Source organism: Buteo buteo, chromosome 11 (assembly GCF_964188355.1).
Source record: "Buteo buteo chromosome 11, bButBut1.hap1.1, whole genome shotgun sequence".
Classification (NCBI taxonomy): Eukaryota; Metazoa; Chordata; class Aves; order Accipitriformes; family Accipitridae; genus Buteo; species Buteo buteo.
The window spans coordinates 12,405,592-12,429,044 of NC_134181.1; the positions used below are offsets into that span (position 1 = coordinate 12,405,592).

At 36.8% G+C, this 23,453-nt stretch overlaps 1 protein-coding gene across 1 annotated transcript in view; it reads left to right on the top strand.

The window, feature by feature from the left end:
• LOC142036680 (neural-cadherin-like) overlaps window positions 1-23,453 on the top strand; it is a 69,239-nt gene that overhangs the window by 20,665 nt on the left and 25,121 nt on the right. Inside the window, exons 5-19 of the mRNA XM_075040106.1 lie at window positions 1,406-1,517; window positions 2,772-3,021; window positions 5,918-6,060; window positions 9,209-9,381; window positions 10,376-10,544; window positions 11,304-11,474; window positions 12,426-12,598; window positions 13,456-13,623; window positions 14,209-14,458; window positions 14,562-14,689; window positions 15,558-15,744; window positions 16,520-16,663; window positions 18,263-18,546; window positions 19,070-20,684; window positions 22,487-22,580. Of these exons, the coding sequence (XP_074896207.1) occupies window positions 1,406-1,517; window positions 2,772-3,021; window positions 5,918-6,060; window positions 9,209-9,381; window positions 10,376-10,544; window positions 11,304-11,474; window positions 12,426-12,598; window positions 13,456-13,623; window positions 14,209-14,458; window positions 14,562-14,689; window positions 15,558-15,744; window positions 16,520-16,663; window positions 18,263-18,546; window positions 19,070-20,684; window positions 22,487-22,580 (4,061 nt within the window). The remainder of the gene's footprint in view (window positions 1-1,405; window positions 1,518-2,771; window positions 3,022-5,917; window positions 6,061-9,208; window positions 9,382-10,375; window positions 10,545-11,303; window positions 11,475-12,425; window positions 12,599-13,455; window positions 13,624-14,208; window positions 14,459-14,561; window positions 14,690-15,557; window positions 15,745-16,519; window positions 16,664-18,262; window positions 18,547-19,069; window positions 20,685-22,486; window positions 22,581-23,453) is intronic.

Genomic DNA, 23,453 nt, shown 5'->3' on the forward strand with positions numbered 1-23,453 from the left:
CTGAGGGTTCAGTCTTGCAGATGCTGAAAAGGCTATTTCTGAGGGATCAATATGCCATTCCATCATAGGTCCTAGGCCTTGTCTGGGAAGACATGGAAATGGATGTGGCCAAGCCAGACATGGGGTTTTTGTCTTACTCTAAACGTTCATGAACTATGATGTATATTTGAGATTATTCCAATTTAAAACAAAGGCAGAACAGAAAATGATTTGTTTCGTATCAAGAACACGAAGTGGAGTTGTAAAGAGAGAAAGTAATAAAAATTCACAGATATTAAAATGTGATGGTTCATGGTGTTTTAGAAAAATCTGTTTGACAGCAAAAGTATTTCTAAATATAGTTATTACAGTTGTTGGAATTCAAGGATTCACTGAGCTAGGAAATGCATGCGATATAACAGTTTGTTCCTGCTGGAGGAAATAAGATGTACACTATAGAGGGAACAGGAGGCAGAATTAAGAGGAACAAGTGTGAGGACACAGAGAGACAGCGAAACAGTATGTCAATGTAACAAACAGTGGCTGTAGCACAGCAGAGACTGATAATTTCTATTGACCCTTTTATGTACTACAAGATGAAGAGTGGTAGAATATGACTTGAAAGAGGATTATAAGATGATTTTACAAGTACATTTAGCCTAAGCATAGTTTAACTTGTACCTGCTTTACACTGATACAACCTTAGTACTCCCAGTTTATACGAACCTATGTAAGGGTAGATGGAGTATGCATCTACCTGTTGCACTGTAATGCAGAATACCTCAACCAACTTCAGACACTCTGAAGTGTAGCAGTATGAACTGCCACAAAGGCTAATTTAACACACTCCTTACTGTTTGGATTGTAAACAGTGCAACTGTGGGCTCATATTTGACATAAGAATAAGAAAACATTTTTAAAGATGTTAGAAGCAGAATTATATTTTTTACTTGTTTTACCATAATCAGTTCCATTTATGTCTGATTTACTCTGCTGTAATTGAATTCAGAACTTGGTCTCGGAGATTTATACTGCTAAAATGTATTATACTTGGCAGTAGAATTTTTAGTGTTACAAATCACAGAAGTGTTGGAAGATAAGATAATGGAAAAAGGATGCTTAGAAAGCAGACGGTCCATTTTCCTTTAAATTAGTAATTGGGAAAAATCAATGGAGGGGAAGGGTGAGTGGAAAATGTTGCTGCAAGGGACTGGGACTTGGCAATTCCTAGTATTTTGGAATCTAATATTTCAACGGTTCCCAGCAGGAAAAAAGCAATCTAAGAAAAATGGCTTATCCTATATGCTACAGCTTCTGAAGACCTCAAGGATGTTTCTAGGAAGTTCTTCCATCTGATACTTCTAAAGCAATGAAGTCATTGCCTTGATTCACTTTGCTGTTTAACATTCCCCTCTTCTCCATTAAGGTTTTGGTTGTAATCACAGATGTGAATGATTGTGCCCCTGAATTTCATCAGTTGATTTACAGCAAAGTTGGTGTTCCTGAAACAGTTACTATGACAACTGCGCTTCTACAAGGTTAGTACTTCTACAATGATTTGTTACATTCAGTATGAGTATTTTATTTTCCTCCCGCTAATTAGAATTCAGTTCAGAAGGTAAAATTACCTGCCCCAACATATGGGTAGTTGCAACTCTCTGAAGGCAAATGGCACCTTGTAGAATTGGATCATAATTATTTACTACTGCCACAGTCCAAACAATTTTGGGGGACAGGAGACAAAGAAAATATATCTTTGTAGGATTCTGAAGTAACAGCACTTCAGTTGTGGTTGGTATTATAGCAGCAAGCTTATAGTAGCAATCTTGCAACATTTGGTTTTTTGAAGGAAGAAAGCGATGTTGGATCAGAAATTATGGACACATCAGCTCACCATCTCTGTCTCTCTTTGAGTCCTATGTGGGAATACTGTTTTTTTGACTGGTTTTGTTTGGATACTTGGGAAAAAGATTTTGCTTCTTCCCAATGTAACCAATTTAAGCTTTAAATTATGATGCTCTGTAAATGATGTAAATTTTGGTTTTGTAAACTGCAAGAACCTTACATTGAAAATGTTTATAGAGAGATGAGCAGGTCCTAGCGATAAAACAAATTTATGTCAACTAAGCAGTTGTAGAAGGGCCTTATGTTAGTCTTTAACCCTTACATAAACTTTCTGTAAATCTTGAGGGGAAAAAGGAAATCAAACTACAGGAAAATTGCTATTTCCTACTAAATAGAATTTTATAACCACCTACTGTTCTACTTAGTGATTTATCCTGTACTAATGGTAGTCTGTCAGTTACTATTTTGGTAACTGCACTCTTAGCATAGGTTTTTGTAGGTTATGGGTAGGATCCGACAAACACCTAACTTGCATCAGTTGAATAATATATGCAAATATTTCATCTTTAATCACACAGGGTGTGATCTGTCTGAGTGATCTTAGATCAGCAGTGTAGGTCAGGTGGACATGAGAATATATGTCTCTGTGTGGGAGTATGTTCTTGGTAGTACAGGGCTCTTTAAACCCAGCAGACAAAGGCAAAATCTAGTGGCTGAATTCAGCCAGGGACTTCACTTTTTTTTTTTTAACAACTTATTTTCAATTAAGGGTTAGTTCAATAAAAAGCACAGGGGATAGCAGAGTTTTATAAATTATTTCAAGCACTACATGCCAAGGTAAATGCTATTACAGTTTTATGCTACACACTAGTTCTCTTGTTAAAGTACTTAACATTTCAATTCACAAACTTTGATCTACACAGTGTCTTTCTCTTCTCTTTTAATAGTGACAGCCACTGACTGCGATTCAAAAGAGAATGCTGAATTACTGTATTACACTTTGAGTCAAGACTTCAGTATTACTTCTCATGGTACTATTTTTCCAGCAACACGGTTGGACTATGAGCGACCTAACCATCTTTATGAGTTCATAATTTTGGCTGTAGATAAAGGGGAAGAGCCAAAAACTGGGACAGCAACTGTTAGGATCTATGTTTCAAATGTGAATGATGAAGCACCTGAGTTTTCCCAGGCAATGTAAATACATATTCTTAAAACTCTGTTATTTTTGTCTTTTACTGTTGCTTTTTATAATTTGGTCGAAAGGCTGATCATTACAGGATGGTAACTGGCTTTGGTTCAATCAAATCTGAGAGTTGGACTGACAAATGCGGGATGGTCTTTTGACTCTGAGACTCTCTTACTATCAGCAAAAAAAACCGAACCAGAAACAAATTTAAGTTTGGTTTTAAATTGTAACTTTTAGACATACTTTCAATGTTTAGTAAGACCTGTGTATTTAGCTATATAGAGATAGTATATAGACAGTCTCTTTTGACAGATCTTGCACTTAGTTTTTTTCCAATATGTACTGAAAGAGGTGTTGCAGTAATTTCAGATTATATATTTCAATAGGACCCCTCCACCACCAAAGGAAATCAAACAGAAAAAGCAGGCAACTCAGTGTTGTCCTCAGCCCTCATCCAGAGTACATGGTGGAATTTTGCCTTTTAATCAGGCAATTTAAGCTTAGACAGTCAACAGTTGGCATCCTTGGTTTACAATTGTTAGAGAAAAATGCTTAGATGATAGAATCCTAAATGACCACTGAATTATAAAAACCACAAGATAAATGTCAATAAGCAGTATTCACTTAATTTCACTTAGTCCCATGCCCTACAAACTGTACTACTTTTTTTTTTTTTTTTTTCCCTTCTAAAGCATCAGTAAGCATTTTTCTTCCATAATTGGGGCTCAGAAGTGCCTGAAGCAATGTGAAAAGTACTATAAACTTGCATTCATATTAAAGGCTTAGTAATGGAATTCTCAGTCAGCTTCTGCATCAGCCTTCTACTCTTAAAAGTAGAAGTTAACTCAGAACAAAATCCAGGCAGAAATTTCAGTGATGCTAAGCTTGTGGTTTAGCTGAACAGAACATCAGAGCTTTCTGACAGTCCTTATTTTATGTAAAGGTAACCTCTGGCTTCAAAATCTTGTGCCTTACTTTCTTTCCTAAATCTTGCTTAGGAGGTATGGCCTGGAAAAGTTGATCTTTTGGAAATTCTTATTGGACCTCTATGCATTTTCAAATACTAAACCAGATTAAGTTTCTCACTCTTCAGATGATGCCTATTTTTCATTTATTTATTTGTTTTAATATTCAGGGTCATTGAATATTTATCTGTATCTGTTAGTCTTGTATCTGTTCCTAATTTTTTAATCAGAAAAGAGTGATAGTATTAAAGATGCTGTGAACATCTCTAACAAATTGGAAGCAGAAAACATAGTTTAAAAAAAACCCTGCCAGCTCTTGTATTTAAAGTTTACTGACCAATATGATTAAAATGAACATTATTTAAATTACCAAACATTCACAAGAAGCTTTTCTGTTTGCTGTGCAGGGAAACTGCTATTGTATATATGTGTAGATTGGCATTGGAATTGAATTCAGCTCCTGGAATTCAAATTATCTCAAGTTTTGTTTAACCAGGTTAACCGGGCTTTGATTTTACTTTATCTCTCCCGTTATGAAACAAAAATCTTGAACCCAAAGGTGAATTTCAGACAGAACTTAGTTGAAGTTTTCTGTGAAACAAATTCATTGTGAACACCCATAAATCGGGTCCTGTTGAGAGACTAGTTTGCAATTAACGTTATGCTCTGTGGCAGGCTAATACAAATCAAGATGATGATCTTGTCCTTCTAGCCCTTTGTTTAAATAGATTTACAGTCCAGTGTAAACTTATGGTTCCTTGCCATGAGCTTTCTTTCATCATGGTTATTCTTTATCTCGGTTACAAAATGCTTAAGGCTACCACTCTGTTTCATTTTGTCAGTTTTTACTTTCTCCTTTTTAAGAGACCTCTTCTGATGACTTGGACTCTTTTGACCCTATTTCATGTTCAAAATTGTAAGAATTACTGTTCGTTTGCTTTCCAGATGCAGAGTTAAGACAGTGTCCTGAGGGTTGTGACTGAGCAAAACCAGAATAATTTACTTCTCTTACTTCATTGCATATTAAATTGGGGGAAGGAAAAAAGCTGTTTCTATGAAGGTTTTTATGAAAACACACATATCTAGACAACAAAAGCTAAGGGAGAGGTTTTCTGTGCATCCATTTTCTTTTCCTTTGATTTTTTTCCTATTCTCAGCATATGGAGAGTGGGTCCATAAGCACTCTGAACCCAGTGATCTATATTGTTGGATACAGCCAGCTGTAGTTCATTCTTACAGCTTTGGGATACCTACTAGGGACAGATCTGTAGTATGCTTAGTCTGGGCTATGCTCAATCTAGTCGGATAAAATAATAAATATTTGGGACTTTGCTAAAGCAGGGGGCTTTTCTACTCCAGAGAGCGTTAAGCTTAGGCTGATAATGCCTCTTAAGAGCTTACAATGTCAGTGATGTGTCTGGACTTGAGAAGAGATTTTTTTGTAAAACTGACATTATGTGCATATCCTCCAGATCTGATTCTCATCCTAGTCATGCTGGTGCAAAGACTGCACTGAAAGCACTTTGAGAGCTTGTGTCAGAAAGTGTGCTATAACAAGGAATGCTTTAACTTAGCAAATGTTTGCTTTGATTCTGCGAATCATGCAACTCATTTTTTTAAATTAAAAAAAGAAAAGAAGTTAATTCTGCATTTAGCATAAGTCTTGTTGCAAAGCTAAGCTTCAATACTGCTGAAAGTTTGCAATGGAAATTTATGGGAAGTAACAACAAAGACATGGATGGTTGGATAGCTCATCAATACTTATCATTTCACTGGTTAATGAAGAAGCATCTTATCCGTGTAATTGTATTAATAAATTATAAATCTCTGCAGTACCCATTGTACAGGTAATCAGTAGTTCTGCATGTATTCTGCATAGTTCTGTATATATTTTTTCCTGTCTAAATTCATAAATGTGTTGTCATAATTTTTTTAACAGCTACAAGAGTTTCGTTTCTGAAGATGCAGGCCCAAACACACTGATTGCTACAGTTAATGCTGTTGACCCTGATGGAGATGGTGTGACATATGATATTCTCTCTGGGAATCAGAAAGGAAACTTTGTTATTGACCCTAAGAAAGGTAATAAGATACTAGCTCTTTGCTGCTGCAGTCATAATGTTGATTCTGACGTGATGCAGCTTGAATTTGGTCTTCATTAGGTAGCAATAATAAAAAATAAATAGGATATGCTATTTTTGAAACTAACACTAAGCTTATTTTAAAAAGTGCAGGAAAAAGGTGCAATTGTTCTAGACTCTCTTATAATGATACTTTTTTTTAACATTTTCCTAAAAGCTTTGTATAATTGACCTATCTTGTTCATTGTTTGTTTTCAGTCAGTAACTTAACAGAGGGCATTATTATAGGTAACAGGTGACTTAATAGACAGTAACTTAATACAGAATGTATTTACTGATAACAGTGTGACATTGCAAAATGTCAAACAAGGATTTGAATAACACTTAATCTAGGAAACTAGTTTCAAAGTTGCAGCAAGGACAAGCTGCTGTGCAGGGTAAGGTGAAATGGGAGTCAAGGGTGACAGCAAGACAGGCAGGGACCTCACTGTCCCCGAGCAAGAAGAGCAGAGCAGGTCCTGAGACATAAACCTGGTTCACCCAACGGTCCAGCAGCCACCAGACATTTAAATACGTAGCGACGAGGCAGGTCTCGGGTCCAGCTGGGAAGCCGAGGCAGTGAGGCAGCGTCAGGGTCAGCAATATACCTGGCCAGGTACCGCACACGCCCGGGGGAGCTCAGGAAGGGACCGGAGCTTCATTCGGCGCAGCTCCCAAGGCACCGGGCAGAGGCCACGGACGGGGCTGGCGACAGCTACCTGTCCGATGCAAGGTTAGCTGGCTGCCTGGTGTCAGAGCTGGCCTTGAGCGCGGGCGGCCGAACCCAAGGAGCAGGAGGAAGAGTTTGCCTGTTGGTGCACTCAAAGCTTGACATCCACCTGCTGCGATTAGCCAAAGATACTATTAGTAATCACATAGCCATGTGAGGAGGAAAAACAATAGGATGACAGTGCTGACTGGAATAGTTTTCTTCGTGCAACTTTTTCAATAACTCAGTTTTAACTGGTTTAAAGCAGACGTTTGGGTTTTTAGATGAGGCTGTTTCCCCCTGTGCTTATATCGGTGTCCTGATTATGCATGTGTGAGCAAACACTTTTTAGCTGAGATTATTTCTGTTGTACTGACACAAAATGATACATTTGTAGGTGGAATGAGGCTAGCACTGTTTTATTTCAATGAAGGTAAAAGTATATAAAATATGAACTAAGTAACTGTATTTTTCATTTATTTAATTTCATTCAAGGACAGAATCATTCACGTGAGCAGTGTTATTTAGCCAAGAATGCTGCGTGCACGAGAAAAAAAAAAGTGTGGAGAATACTAGTTTTTACATCTTTTAAAATTCTTGTCAGCAGTCGTATATTTTTAAAACCCCAAAGGAAAAAGTCCCACAACATTGGTGTCCTCATTTAAAAAAAAAAAAAAAAAGCACACACACATATCATCAGGGTAGGCTGGCATATCCCTTTAAATTAATAGGATTTATTTGCTGTTGATTGCTTGAAAAAAAAAATAGGATGTTTTGAGACAGAAACAGGCAACCAAATTGAAATCTTATTGAAGGATTGAACTAACTTAATTAACTTCAGTTAAACTACTTTATATTTAACCTGTTTTAAACTGCAGTCAAAATCTGAACTTACATTTTTCAAAGCACAAGCCTTGATTATGTCGGAAAGAGTAAGCTGCCCTAAGTTATTCCTCTTCTGTACTTCACAGAGTTCACTTAGCATGAAATTTTAATTTCAATGCAAATCATGTTTTTGCAATATTAATGTTAGATTCTGAAATGTTCCCAAAAATATGGTCTGCAGGTAACTTGCAAGTGTTGAAGCATGTTCCTGAATTTATTGAGAGCTGCTTTTATCCTTTCTGACTTAAAAATAGAGTTGTAGGTTCCAAGAGTTAAATTTCTAAAGTTACTTTGGCACCTGAAGAGTAACAATGGTTTTCAAAGTGTCTAATTGACACAGCGGTAGTATATCTGATGCTTCAGAAAATCTTTATTCTAAGTGCTCCAAGAATCTTAACATTTGATTGATAGCATCTCTTAGGATTAGCTCTGTAGTTTTAATACAGATAATCATGTACATGTAATTTTATACTTTTTTACCAATAAATTTTTATAGTCTTTGAAACTTAATTTTAGAAAAGTTAGCATTTTTTTTCAAAACACTTAGGGGCTTTTGTTGCTTAATAAACCTATAAAAGTTTATACAGTGGCTTGCAGCAGTTTCTTTTCAGAAATGTTGTCAGTCAGGGGAATAGTCTGTACCCCCTTGTCACAGAAATGTCATGGTAAAGTGGAGATGTGTCAAAAATAAGTGCTGCAGCTAAAACAAGACATTTGCAAGCAAATTGAGTGACATGGATGCTGTGACAATACTCTGTCGTAATGACAATTGCTATTATGCCTGATGAATAGCAGAGGTGATTGATGGATGATGGAGCAAAAGAATGACAGCTTCTTACTGCATGGTCTCAGATAGCTGTAGTCTCTTTTGCTTTTGTAGCAAATCTTTAATACATCTTTCTCTGACAGTGCCTGTATGTCCCATCCAGCAGGGTGTATCGTTTGGGTGACTTGGGAGAGTAGTAAAAGACAGGTTTCTGGGGATATGCCTGTCTAGGTAAATGCTGCTATGACTGTGCTGCAGGAAGGTAAACTTGAATTAGTTTCAGCTGAGCTAGCATTGGTAGCTACAGCAGTAGACATGGTGACACATGCTTCATTGCAGCAGTGATAAAGGAACATAGCCAGGCTCGCTGGTGGAGCAGATGCAGGTAAAACAGAAGTCTGCTACAATGTTTCTCTGGGTTTTTTGTTTCCTTTTGTTTTTTTCTGCAGCAGGTAGACAAAAGCTAATATGTGCACTTCAGCTTTATATCATGAGTTGTAGCTGTTGTCTCGTTTAGCTCTGTAGACATACTTGCAGACAAACAAACCTGTTGTGCTGTCTTAGTTTTGGTTTAATATCAGACTGCAGTAAAAATACCGTAGTTAAATTAAACTGTAGCAGCCTTGTGGTTTATTGGTGAGTAGGTAAACCAGAATGGTTCTTTGTCATGCTAACTAGTGAGAATAATAACAGTAATTGGTTAATGTAGTAAAAAAAATAAAAACCTGCAACCTATTGTTGTTTTCACAGGGCTAGTTAGACTTCGTTCAAGTCCGTTTCCTAAGCTGCAGGGGACAGAATATGTACTTCATGTCACAGCTACTGATGATAACGCTTCTGGAGGGCCCCATTCACTTACAAGTACTGCCCAGGTTGTTGTGAAAGTTGATGATGTCAACAATAACAAACCTGTCTTTCAGAAGGTAAATATATGAGGCTTGGTCATTTGTGTTAGACTGTGTGGTAAATGTTTAAGACTGTGTTGTCACTGCAAGCAGAATTGGTCAGAATTTCGTCTCTCTGAGTCCCGATGCCGCTGTCTTCTGCATCTTTTCCATCCCTCACTGAAGACTTACAGGGTTTGCTTTCCTCTTGGGGCAGAACAGCTCCTATGAGCACTGTCTCTTCCCTGAACCACATCTCATCTCTGGCATTTCAGAAAATGAGGTTGAGTGAATAACTTCTGGAGGTTCAGTGTGACATATGTGAGGAGGAATTGATAGGTATAGGTAGCTATGGAGTGGACTTGTTCCAAAACATTCCAAAGTACTTCTCTAAATTACATAGGCTTCATTTGATGATTCGATGTCTGGAACTGATGAAAGAGAGAAGAATGAAAGTGTTTTAGCTTGATTTGTAAAGTACTGTAAAAAATAAATGCATGAATATATTTTCAGAATGTTAATTCATATTAAAGATCTGTTGTCTAAAAATCTTAAGTTTGATGCTGAATGGCTAAAATGTTGAAGGGCAATGTTGCATATTTTGAAAATTCAGTGACTATTCATGTCAGTCTTGTCAGTAATGTGTTCTTGGTAAAGTTACTTTGTGTAGAATCCCTTTTCGGCTAAAGCAGTTCTGTGGTTTGGGCAAGTGTATGCCCTGTTTTTTATAAGACTTTTGCTAATATAGAAAAATACTTGCATTTGGAAGTATATGCAACTGTAACTTTTTCTCCAAATATTTTCATTAATTGGAGATGCTTAGTGGCCTCATGTTGTGTGTTGTTCGTATAATTGCAAAATAGCACGTGAAATCTGTAAATTAATCATGGTACAGATAAAACAGTAACATCAGTGCATGTGAACAGAAGTGTAGCTAATCTTTTTTGTCCTTTTTTTTCCCCCTCTAATATATCTTTAAATCAAGTGGCATGGTAAGTCCTTGATTTTTCTTCTTTTTTCTCCCCTCTCTTAGTGTCAGTATTATCAGGAACATGCTTCTGTATTGGAAAACCAGCCTTCAGGGACAGTTGTACTGCAGGTTGAAGCCACTGATGCTGATGAAGGAGCCAATGGTATAGTGAAATATGGCTTAATGCACAGAGGTGGTGTCTTACCAGCATTTAATATTCATCCTGACACAGGTAAAGTGAATTTCAGAACTGATACTGGCATATAGAAACCATTTTGTTACACTGATGGAAAAAAAGCTTAAATAAAATCAGACTTCATGCTTTTTCATTTATTTTTTTTTGATAGCAGGCAAAATACAAACTGTATTAACTGCATGAACAAATATTGTCCTTTTAGTTTCATACATGTCCAGTACTGAGCTAGAACTGATGTTTTCCCTGAAATGTGGAAGTTCTGCTTTGTGCAATAACTTCTGTGGTTTTGTAACCGGATTTAAAAAAAATCACCATATTTTAAGTGCACATTATCTTGCAACATTGTTAATGGCATATAAATGATTTATCCAAATGACAGTAGTCTTACAAACAGCAAAAAGACTAAGTCTTGGAAGGCCAAAACTAAATTCAGGCTGATCTTTTGGAGGATAAAAAACATGAAACATGCCTTTACCCTGTACTTACTGCTCTTCAAAAGAAATATTTTTTTTATAAACACATTCTCTTAAAGTTAGCGTGGTACTTCATTTTCTAAATTTAAGTCCAATTGTGCGTAGATGTAAGCATATATGAGGTTTGTATCTGCCCGAGCAGTACAATTTAAGCTGTTGAAATTGTTAAATCTTGTGATTGGATACTTGAACCTGAAGTTCACATTATAAGTGTATTTAACCTATTGGACTGTATCTCAATGTATTGACAGACAAACATCTAAATGTAGAGTATTGTCAATTGCGTAGTATTTTAACTCTCTGGTATTTAATTTGTTTTCAGGGGTTCTGACAACTGTTCAGGTATTTGATCGAGAAAAACAGAGGGAATATCCTATCACTGTGACAGCAACAGATCAGGCAGCGGAGCCACTCATTGGAATGTGCCAGATAAATATTATCATCCTGGACCAAAATGACAATGATCCCAGATTTGAAAACACCCACTATGAATGTAATTGAGAGTCATTGGATAGAGTTTCAGTGCCCTGAGTGTGAGCCTACCTGATGTCTAAGATTTTTGGGTTTTGTCTTTCCTGGCAGTAGATCATGTGACCAACTAGGTGATTGCGGCCAGAGATGCACTTACCTTAATTAATTGCAGAATTATTATTCTGTGTAATGTGCCATATAACAAGTACAATCTTGACTCATAGGCCTTCCTGAGTGTCATTATGGGAAAATTCCTTGAAACAATAGCCATGTCAGTATCTTTCCTTACCTGAGTATACCAAGTGTCTGTGGCACTACACAGAGATGTGAAAGCTGTAATAAGAATGTAAGTGTACAGTGCTGAGCACTAACTATATCCTTTGTTTTCTGATTAACAGATTTTTGTCATAAGTTTTGATTACATACTTTTCCCATTTGAATTTCATAGTTCTTCATTGTTTGTTGTTTTACCTTTCCTTCTTGGTTCTTCAAAAAATCTTTCCTGCTTATGGATAAACACCCAGAGGCATGTATAATACTCATAAAAAAAAACAAACCATGAAGACTGATAATTCTCAGTTAGTTATACTATGCAAATCCTAGAAAGTAGTTTCTGACAATGTGGTCCTTTTCTTCTGGTTTTATGCAGTAAATTAAAATTCCATTTATGTATATTTTATACAGAGCAGTTTGTCCCTTAGTAAAAACACAAGCCAAAAAAAAAAGTAGTATCTTATGCGAAATATGAATTCCAGGTTATGAATGTGATATGAAGTTCAAATGTGATCCATAGCTCTGGAGGGATAGTAGCTCTTTAAATATTCAGTTTGATTTTTTATGGCCTTTGTTCCAAGGAAGGTAAAGTTATAGCTTCCATACATTATTACTTTAGTATTTCTTCATTTCTTAGTAAGATGTTCATGGTACTTTAGTGAATTAATGATCAGTTTGAAATATCCCTTCCTTACATTAGATTTTCTAAGAGAGGACACAAGAGTTGGGACTAGCTTTCTTCGTGTTGCAGCCCATGATGATGACTACAGCTCAAATGCTGCCATTACATATTCAATAGCAAATGAAGAACCAGATTATTTACAAATTAATTCTACTACAGGCTGGGTGTTTGTGAACCAACCCATATCCCAGGTATGGCGCTTGCTTTCCTTTTTAAGCTGCCTATCTCAATATATCATAAGAGTGACTGAGGTCACAAGTTTGTGTCACCCCTTCACATTAAAGGATCAATACGTCATGTTTAAATTAAACATGAGTCTAAGGATTTTAGCTGATGAGTTCATCGACTGTCAATTGCATATAAGCAAGCCCTGCTTTCAGCTGGAAAGTAGCAGTAGCATTGCCTCCGAGAACTTGTTCTTCCCATGTCATTAGCTTTGGCATACTAATACCAAGGACTGGAGGGCTGAGATGGTAAGCAGGGGAGCAAGAACCCAGGTGTACGACTTCACTATGTTAACAGGCAATGAGTTAAGACACAAACCTGAATGTGAAAGAGTGTGAAATTTTGCTTCTGATACAGATTCCCAACTTGGTATATATTAGTCATGGTGGACTAAGCATAGCTGTCCCTCAGGAAGGTGAAGGCATAATGAACAAATAGTTGCATGTAGTTAGCTAAAATTTAGAACCCTACAGATCTAATAAAAAAACTGCTGACAGGTAAGCTTAAGAACTCAGGGGCTCCACAAAGTGGGTTTTTTTGGTTTTGTTTTAAACTTTGTGTGAAATTTGCTAAGGTTATTGAGACAAATAACAACATTTTCCAGCAATCTTAAGTAAAGCAAATAGCAGAATTTTCAGCAGCTTTGCACCTACTTCATATTCTGAGCTCAGTATTCAGCAGTTGTGGATGTTTTTATTCTGTGCAGGTTTTTTTAAGTGTGCCTTTAATTTTATGTATTCATTTATTTTGGAAAGAAACGGAAAAAAAGCTCATTGGAGCCGTGATCAAAACCCTTCGTAATGAAACTTTTTTTACTCTTCAGAGGTCATCTATAATTCGAGAGATTATTGCTACGGATGGAGGCAATAGGAGCAGTAAAGTTGAACTTGCAGTAACTATTACTAGTGCAAAAAACCAACCTCCACAGTGGGAAAGAGACAGCTATGAAGTTGTTATTCCAGAGAATACTACACGCGATGCATCAGTTTTGGTAAGGTTGGGACAGACTTGTTTGTCTGTCTATAGCTCTAAGGCTATAGAGTAACTGAATGTTGCTTATTTGCTTAAATATAGTGAGCATTTATAACAATTCTGTGTATTGTAGGGACGAATGATTTGCTATCAGTTTTCTTTCAGAAATGCTAACAGTAACCAGCATTTTTACTCTAATTTATATGTGTGCAGCCATTATTTAATTTCCTTCCCATTTGGACAACACTATAGATGTTCCAGTTTTTTGAATGCTTCTCTGTTACCTGAGGTGATTATTGGGCTTAAAGTTCAGTTTGATTGCTTGGAATGGGTAATCAGAACAGCTTTATGATGTAGCTCCAAAACATGTATTTTTAGGATAAAACCATGAGTAACCAAACATGTAATGACTGGTAACCTTTGGCTGCAGCTGTTTGTGGCCTGGAGATGTATCAGGCAGGGTTAAGATCTGGTATTAGGAAATACTTGTCCTAGTGGTTTCAGCTGAAAGCTGAAGGTCTGGGAGAGTCAATACACAAAAGCTTTTAGAAATGTTGCTGTACTTACAGAAGTGTTGATTACGCAAACTTTTTGAACTGTGCAGACAATCAAAGCAACTTCTCCCCTTGGTGATCCCCGTGTGACTTACAACCTAGAAGAGGGTCTTGTTCCGGAGACCAACATGCCAGTTCGTTTCTACCTGACTCCAAACAGACATGATGGTTCTGCTTCAATCCTGGTAGCTGAGCCACTAGATTATGAAACAACAAAAAGCTTTCTGCTGCGGGTTCGAGCACAGAATGTTGCTGCAGTTCCTCTGGCAGCATTCGCTACCGTCTATATTAATGTAACAGGTGTGTAAGCTGTTCAGTGATGTTACAGTATAATCGTAGTACTTTTTTTTCCCTTTTCTTAAAGTTTCATAGTTTTCTCTTTATGCGCTCTTTGATGTTTTAGATGTCAATGACAATGTCCCATTCTTCACTTCATCTATTTATGAAGCCTCAGTAACAGAGGGAGCTGGTGTTGGGACATTTGTTGTTCAGGTGTCTGCCACTGACCTTGACCTTGGTCAGAATGGTGAGGTAAGCAAGTGGGGACCTACACCTTCTGTGATGAAAGGTATGGAATAACTTTTGTATGAACAATGGCTAAATAGACTAGAAATCTTCAATCTAGAAAAGGGATGACTAACAGAGAAACATGAGATGAAATAAAGTAGTTCATTACATGTTTCTCTGTCTTGCCATGTGAAAAATGCAACTAAAACTAGTAGGCGTAAGACAGAATACAAAGAAGAAATATTTATACAACCTGTGGTTCAGGTGAAAAACTTGCTATGGAATGCTCTGGTTTGGAAAGGTCTACATAGACCTAAAATGTAATTGGATAAATTAATGGAAGAAAAAATGTGTTTAAAAGCCTCTGTGAGTTGTAAATCATTGGGGGTACTGAAAACTGAATCCTTACAAAATATGTCAAGTTAACACCAAAAGTGGATGTATTCATTACTGATTTTAAAAATTGAAAGTAGGTATATCCTTAGAACAACAGTGCAAGCTGAAGTCAAGTGCACGAAAACATATATATGAGTCTAGAACACGGTCCATAATACTGAGCAAGTTCAAATTCAGCTCACCTGTGGCCATTATATTAGTACTGGGAATCTTTAGCTGAGTTTGAGTGCTGTTGCACAAGCGCTGTGCAAATGTGAACTAGTGAACTCAGGAACTGATTAGACAAGACAAATTTTTTTCCTTTACAGATCGGCAGTCAACATGCAAGGAAGTTAATAGACTTTAAACTAGATTGCTCAAGCTGTCAGTTGTACCCAGATTTCTTGGCCCCAATCAAGTTCTCAAACACAAGACTGTTCTTCCTCTCTTTAAGTACTTATTTAGTTGTGAACTATCCAACAAAAGGAAAATTAACAACTTCTTTTTAATCCTTTAGATAACTTACTCCCTGTTACATGACAGTGGCAGAGACTACACATATTTTCACTTGGACTCACAGACAGGCTCAATATACACTGCCTCAGAGTTTGATAGAGAGAAGAAGGGGTCCTATCTTCTAGAAGTCAAGTCAGTAGATGGCTCTGAATCAGCTCGACCTGGAAAACATGGGAAGCCAAACTCTGGTAATGTTGCAAGCATGCAAACATGATTTTACATGGACTGGTCTCTGAAAACAGAAGCTCTGAAATGCAAGATTAAATGTTAATTTCCTTTTTTTTTCAAGTGTACGTGTGAAAGAGTGTCCATTGTTTTGGGTTTTTTTGTTTTGTTTTGTGTGGGTTTTTTTTTTTTTTTTTTTTTTTTTTTACTGTTTGTCTGTGCAACAGTTGTGTCAGAGTTATTTTATATGATGATCAGGCAAGTTTTTTGTTCTGAAATGAAAAGAAAACTAGGGCTTCGTAGTTAGTCTAGAGAGTATTTCCTAGCTAGCAAAGATGCACCCATTATCCGTAGGATGCAGATTTTGGGTAGTGGAAGTGTTTCTCAAAGCACTGGATATGGTACCGTATACAGTCAAAAGTAATTATGAAGTATGAAGCAGGAAAGTTCAAGATAGAAAATCCCATTCTCAGTTGATGGCTGTGCTTAAATAAAGACTTAAAATTTGGCTTTTGTGGCTTCAGGACAAAAAGTTATGACTAAAAACTGTACAAATGCCATATTAGGCATCAGTTATTCACATATTATCTGTTTAAACAAATTGGATGTGACATTCATTTGATATCCAAGTGCTTTTGAGTAATGTTGGTATATATATTGTCCACAACCCTAAGGGTTTGTTTCTGTATTGTCTGCATATTCGTCTTCATTTAATGTGCAGCTAGACAGTTTAAGGAATTGTGGCTGACAGAAGTGGCACAGCTGAGTATTTTAATCTCTTGTTTCTTGTCTCTCCAGACACAGCCTACGTGCGCATTTTTATCAGCGATGTGAATGATAACAAGCCTGTCTTCTCTCAGAGTGTCTATGAAGTAAATGTGGATGAAGACCAAGATGTGGGCTCAACTATCATTACAGTCAGTGCTAATGATGAAGATGAAGGTAAAGTAATGGAATTCCCCATAGCTGTGTCTAAAATATTAATGAGTTAATTTCAGCACACCAAGACATATTTAGTGGTGTTAGAAAGGAAAATGTCTTTTTGTCTCTAGATTTTAAAAATTCTTTTAAGTGTGAACTGACTGGCCATGAACATTAGTTCATAATGGAGCTGTGAGGCATAAGTCAAATAACTCTTATTTCAGGAGGTAATGCATTAATGTGGGATGATGTGGAATAATTTCTGTGCCAGCAAATACAAATTTATTATAGATCATACCATTTTCTTACAAATGGGCACCAATAAAAATGTCCTGGTTAACTAGAATGAATCAGACTTGGTTTCAGTGAGATTCATTTGCTTTCTCTATGGACAGTATAGTTGTATTGTTCTTTAGTTTTTTGGTACACATTCTCATATTTGAAACTGGACTTCCTAGGTGCATATGATGAGTCTTAGCTATATTGCTTTATCTGCACATCAGTCAGGAATTCAGGCATAAGTCATGTAAAAATAAGTACGTAACCAGTGCTCATAAATCAGAGAGGGAACAGTACAGACTTCCATCTTCTGGCCATGGTGCACTAATTTGACTTTGCTGTATGGTGAAACCATACTTTTTTTGTTGCTCAAGTGCCAAAGGACTGTTTTGTGAGCGTGTCTGTGAAGTGCAAGTACATCCTGGCTGCATTTGATTCCTCACCCACTCGAGGTTAAGGCAAATGTGGCTAAGTTGTACTGAAGAAGGATTTACCTACTTAAGGAACTTCTAGTTTTTTACTTAGGCTGCCTGTAAACCTACTCTGTAGTGTTGGATCAGGGGACCTGATGTGACGGATATATGGTACTTCATTTCTGTCCTCTTAATAAAGTAAATGATTAAAGATGTAGCTATGAAAGAAGGGAAGAAGAGAAGAATGGTAATGTGAAGGTAGAGCTTGCAGAAAGGCTAAAAGTCTTTACTTGATCTAAAGGCATTGGCAAATTGGTACATTTCTGTCCTCTTAAAAGTAAATGATTAAAGATATAGCTATGAAAGAAGGGAAGAAGAGAAGAATGGTAATGTGAAGGTAGAGCTTGCAGAAAGGCTAAAAGTCTTTACCTGATCTAAAAGCATTGGCAAATTGGTACTGCATCTGAAATTTTGAGAAGTTCTGTTAGGACTCTCTCCTCTGGCTTGATACATAATTATCCAGTTTGTTGGTAAAGTCTATGCATAAATGAATATGAGTGCAGAATGGTTCTACAGTATGAAGCATTTTATGATAACTCATTCTTACATGCTGGGTGTTAGCAAACAAGAATTTGTCCCATAGCCTTGGCCAGTCATATTGATCCTTCAGTGAATTTGAGTGATCATAAGTGAAAGCAGAATTAATACTTAATTGCAAAGACACATTTTATAATTAGACACAAATTACAATTGGACATACCAGAACTGAAAATACTGATAAGTAATCTGACATAGCTGCATGTTTTAAAAGACCACAAAACTATAATATCAAAATCAGTTATTGTATGATTTGTACTTCATCTTGACATCCCATGTTTTAATCTACTTCAAGAAATGTGTGTTTTCTGACACTGTTGGTAATTGACAGGAACAAATGCTAAATTACGGTATCAGATCACAGCTGGAAACACAGGAGGAGTACTTGATGTAGAACCAGGAACAGGAGCCATTTTTATTGCCCAACCACTGGATTATGAAGAAACAAAAATGTATGAGATTCACTTGTTGGCCTCTGATGGGAAATGGGAAGATTATGCAGTTGTCATCATCAATGTCATGAATAAAAATGATGAGACTCCAGTTTTCTCTATCAATGAATACTATGGAAGTATAATTGAGGAACTGGATGGGTTACCAGTCTTTGTACTTAAGGTAGTGTATGCAGTTTCAGAGATTATAGTATTTCAATGAAAGAGCACAGATTACTTTGGTACAATTATGTTAATAATAATTCAGCACAGATATATTAATGAAATTTAGTTTTACTGAGTTGTTTTGTCAGTGGATGAAGAAAAATAGACTTTTATGGAAAAATAATTACAAAGATAGTAAGTAGGATAAGCAGGATGGATCATTTGTGATCCTAAAAAGTAAATCATTAACATTTTAAAGTATCTATCAGAATAGCGTAGTTAAATTACCTCTACAAATACAAAAAAAACCTTTACTATTTTATTATTAGAATGTCTACATTGTTATTGTAGTGCAAAGCATATTTATCTACTCTGAATTGTCCCTCAGCCACCTCTCATTTGCCATTCATCTGGCATGCACATATTAATAGCATGTCATATACTTTTGCTTGGGCTCCTTTAGACTGTAGTACCATATAGGATATAAAGCAATCACTGCATATCTTGTAATTTCTGTGTCTTTGTTTTCAAAACTTCTGTAGGTTAAGGCAAATGATCCTGACAGTAATGTGGATGAAGGAGATTTGAGATACTCATTGCATGGGCGTGGTGCAGCTGATATTTTCACAATAGATGAGAAAACGGGCAGCGTTTACTCACACAAGATGTTGGACCGGGAAGAGCGTGCGTTGTGGAGATTTGTTGTATTGGCTACTGATGAAGGTGGAGAAGGACTTACGGGATTTGCTGATGTAATTATTAATGTGTGGGATATAAATGACAATGCACCTATGTTCACATGCATGCCCGATGATTGCAATGGGAGTGTCTTTGAAAATTCTCCTGCAGACACATTAGTCATGGAAATGGGTGCAGTTGATCGTGATGATCCAAATGTAGGTCTTAATGCTGTCCTGACCTACAGGATAACAGAGAATGTAAAAAATGAGTTTGGTGCTGACATGTTTAATATCAATCCCAGTACTGGTACAATCCGTGTAGCGGGGGGAATGCTGGACAGAGAAAGGACTGACAATTATTTTCTCATTGTTGAAGCAAGAGATGGGGGAGGGCTAACAGGAACTGGCACTGCCACTGTCTGGATTGCAGACGTCAATGATCATGTACCTAAATTCACAAAAAAGATGTGGCAGGCAACAATTCCTGAAAACAGTGCCATCGACTCAGAAGTTCTGCAAGTGTGTGCTACAGATGCAGATGTTGGGGAAAATGCTGACTTAATATTCAGTATCATCGAGGGAGACCCAGATCAGAAGTTTTATATTGAGAATGACAAAGAATGGCAGTGTGCCACTATTCGACTGAAACAAACCCTGGATTTTGAGAATGCATGTGAAAGGCAGTTTAATCTTACTATTTTAGTGGAAGATCTTGATTTTTCTAGTATTGCAGTGTGCCTGATAGAAGTTGAAGACTTTAATGACCACAGCCCGGTTTTCCTTTCTCAGTTTATTCAGACAAGCCCTTTCTTTGAAAACATGCCTGTAGGTACTACAGTAACCACAGTGAGAGCTACAGACAAGGATTCTGGTTTGAATGGGAACATTATATATTCTATGAAGTCAGATTCAGATCCTCTGAGACAGTTTGAGGTTGACCAACATGGTCACGTGATTGTGGCAAATACTCTAGATCGTGAAGTCATTCAAAAATACAGTTTAATTGTTCAAGCTTCAGATCAAGGAACACCTGCCTGCACAGGAAGTGTTACAGTTTTGATAAACTTGCTTGATGTTAATGACAATGGACCAAGGTTTGAGGCACCATATATGCCTGTAGTTTGGGAAAATATATTGAAGCCTGAAATAGTGTATATGAACCATACGTCAAAACTGCTTCATGCTTTTGATCCAGACAGTGAGGAAAATGGGCCACCCTTTACATTTTCATTGCCATCAGAGTATCAGAATTCTTTGGATTTTTCTCTTACTGACAACAGAAATAACACAGCAACTGTAACTGCTTTGAGGTCCTTTGACAGAGAAAAGCAGAAGGTGTTTCATCTGCCAATAGTTATAACAGATAGTGGGATTCCAGCTATGAGCTCTACGAACACCCTAACTATAACAATTGGTGATGAAAATGACAACTGCCATGAATCTGGCCATAAGGAAGTCTATATGTACAGTTACAAAGGTAAGTGCTATCTGGATATTATATCAGATTCATTAATATAGCACAGTTTTACACATAATTTCTTTCTTGCAGTTCTTTATTTTTTTAAATGGTTTACATCTTTCAAAACTGAAACTCCAGTTCTGTAGACTACTAAATAAAGTGGAATTAGTAAAGTATATTTGTAAAGCTGAGACCCTAGTGTGTAAAAGATCACCTAACAAAAAACTGTTAGCTGCAAACAAGTATATACTGCACTTGCAGAAAAAACAGTATTTTTATAAACCAATAAAATCCATTTTCCATTCACTAGTTTTCACCTACACAGAGGAAAAGTTTTTTGTGTGTGCACACATGATTTGGAAAGTATTTGATGCAGAGAGATCTGGAGATGAGAATGGCAGAACTAAAGCAACTTAGGGAAGCAGAGGTTCATAGATGAGCCCTACCCAGAAACTGTAGACCAGTCCCACCTCCACTGTGACAGCCACTCTGTGGCTGAGCAGGATAGAAATCCTGTGAAGGGAGGTTTTCTGCTGGCAAGAAAGGATCAAAGAGAAAGCTGGGTCAGTGCTTTTTTAGGAGAAGAATAATCTCTGGGGTGCAGTAATTGACTGCTTCCTAGAATGTGTAATCTTTGAACCGAGGAGGGGGGGGGAAGTGCTGTTCTAGATGTGTTCTTGAGTGGTGCACAGTACCTAGTTCAAGACATACTAGCAGGAGAGCTGTTCTGTGATAGCAGCCATGGTACTATGAGGTTTAACATTGTAGTGGGAGAGAGCAGAGCAAATGCATCCATTACATGAATGCTTTACGTTTTCTCATCGGAGTAGTTTAGCAGAGGATGAACAGTTTAATAATATTTCCTAAAATTTGTCTTGAATTTCTGTTAATGTGTTTTTTTCCTGAAATTACCTGTAAAACTTGACCTTAAACTAGTCCTTAAACTGGTGGCCCTTATTAAGCATGGTTTGTTACACCTTTCCCCAAATATTCCATTCCAGATAGACTTGGCTATATCTCACTTATCATTGCAATCATAGAATTTCTGATAAATATTAGAGAAGATTAATCTATAGAAGGTATTTTTGCAATGAGTTATTTTTGCTGAATTCAGTATGCCTAAATTAGAAAAAGATGTGACCAGATCCTACCATAGAAGTGAGAGAATGAAGATTTTTAGGATGGATTGGCTCCAGATTTGAACCTTAAAAATTCCCATTTTGCTGGATCTTGGCTGTGGAATTCAAAGGTTTCCTTTTCTGGAGTTGCTTCTTTCGCTGTTTTAGAACAGCTGCTTGGATGTTCCACTTCTGTGACAGGCCACAAGGTCCTGGAAAAAGGGCCAAGAACTGGCATAGCTTGGTGGCTTCTTGCCCATTTCCTTTTCTTAGTCATGTCCTTCTCTCCCAGCTGCGCCCCACAAGATGCTCTGCTTCTTGTGCTGGATTCCCCTGGTGTGCTGTTTGAAATAGTAGAGTAGTAATGAAACATTTGGGGATTAACTCCTGATGTGGTAATTTTTTAAATTTTTTTTTTGTCTGAGAATTTTATATAGAGTTGTATTTATGTATCATTCTGATGTTGTTTTGTGTTGTTTTCAGCTTTTCTTCTTTCATGTGACATCTGTAATGTACTCACCTTTCCTGAACTGGCAGAAATCATATGACAGGCTATGCATTATTTTAAGAGTCTTGGATCATAACCATCACGAAATTGAGCAGGAATCTGAAAATAATAAATGCAGTAATGAATGTGGAAGAATATAAAATGCACTGAAAAGCAAAAATTAAATGCAGATTTATTATAATTTATCTCAACAGGAAAATGGTCAACAACAGTGCTTGGGGAAGTGTTTGCACCAGATCAAGATGACTGGGACAATAAAACATTTCTCTCTGAAGGAAAACTGCTCAAGTGAGGATTGTATTTGTGTCAAAATGAGTAATATTTATGCTTCTGTAATTATTTTACTCACCATGTATCTCTCTTGTTCAGGATGTGCATAAAGCCAGGGTTATTGAGTGTATTAAGGGCTGTACCTTCTGAATGCTCTTTTTCTTTTTTACTTGTATAACTAAGTATTAAGAAATTAATGCATAAAATATTTTTTGCAGAGAATGCAGGATCACACCATGATGTTGATTTTTAGTCAGATGTCATCATTAATTTGTTTAAAAATGTGCATTCTGTGAGATCCAATTTAAAAATAGACAGAGTTTTTAATACTTGCCCTCTAATATTAGAGTTGATAGAATACAAATCCCAGATTTAAAAGGGCAGAATGGTATCATTTCATCAAAAATGGAAGGGAATTTGGCAATCTCCATTGATGGCTAAATTTACAATTGCATGTGAAAACCATGACTCCTAGATTAGTGGAGTTTTTTTGGTTAATTAAAATGTTGACGTGGATCCTTAATTCCTACTTATACATTATTTTTCATATCATAAAGTGAGATGGCATATAGCATAATTGTATGTTGTTTGAATACAGACAACAGATGTGACAGTGAATGAGAATTTTTGTCTCCACTGTGAATAAGAGTTTAGAAGCTTTATGTAGCCCAAAATTAAAGACTGACTTTCTGTGCGTCAGCAGCCCCTGGATCTGTTCCCATATTAAGAGGTTACTGTTCTGTAATAGTGGTCATGGAATATTTCCATAATTACTGATTACTGTCCCTTTGCGGAGGCAAATGAAGATGATATCAGAGATTTCATACAGACCTTATTCTGTTCCAGATGGATAAATAGCATCTGGAATGACTTTGTGTGGTTTTGTCACTT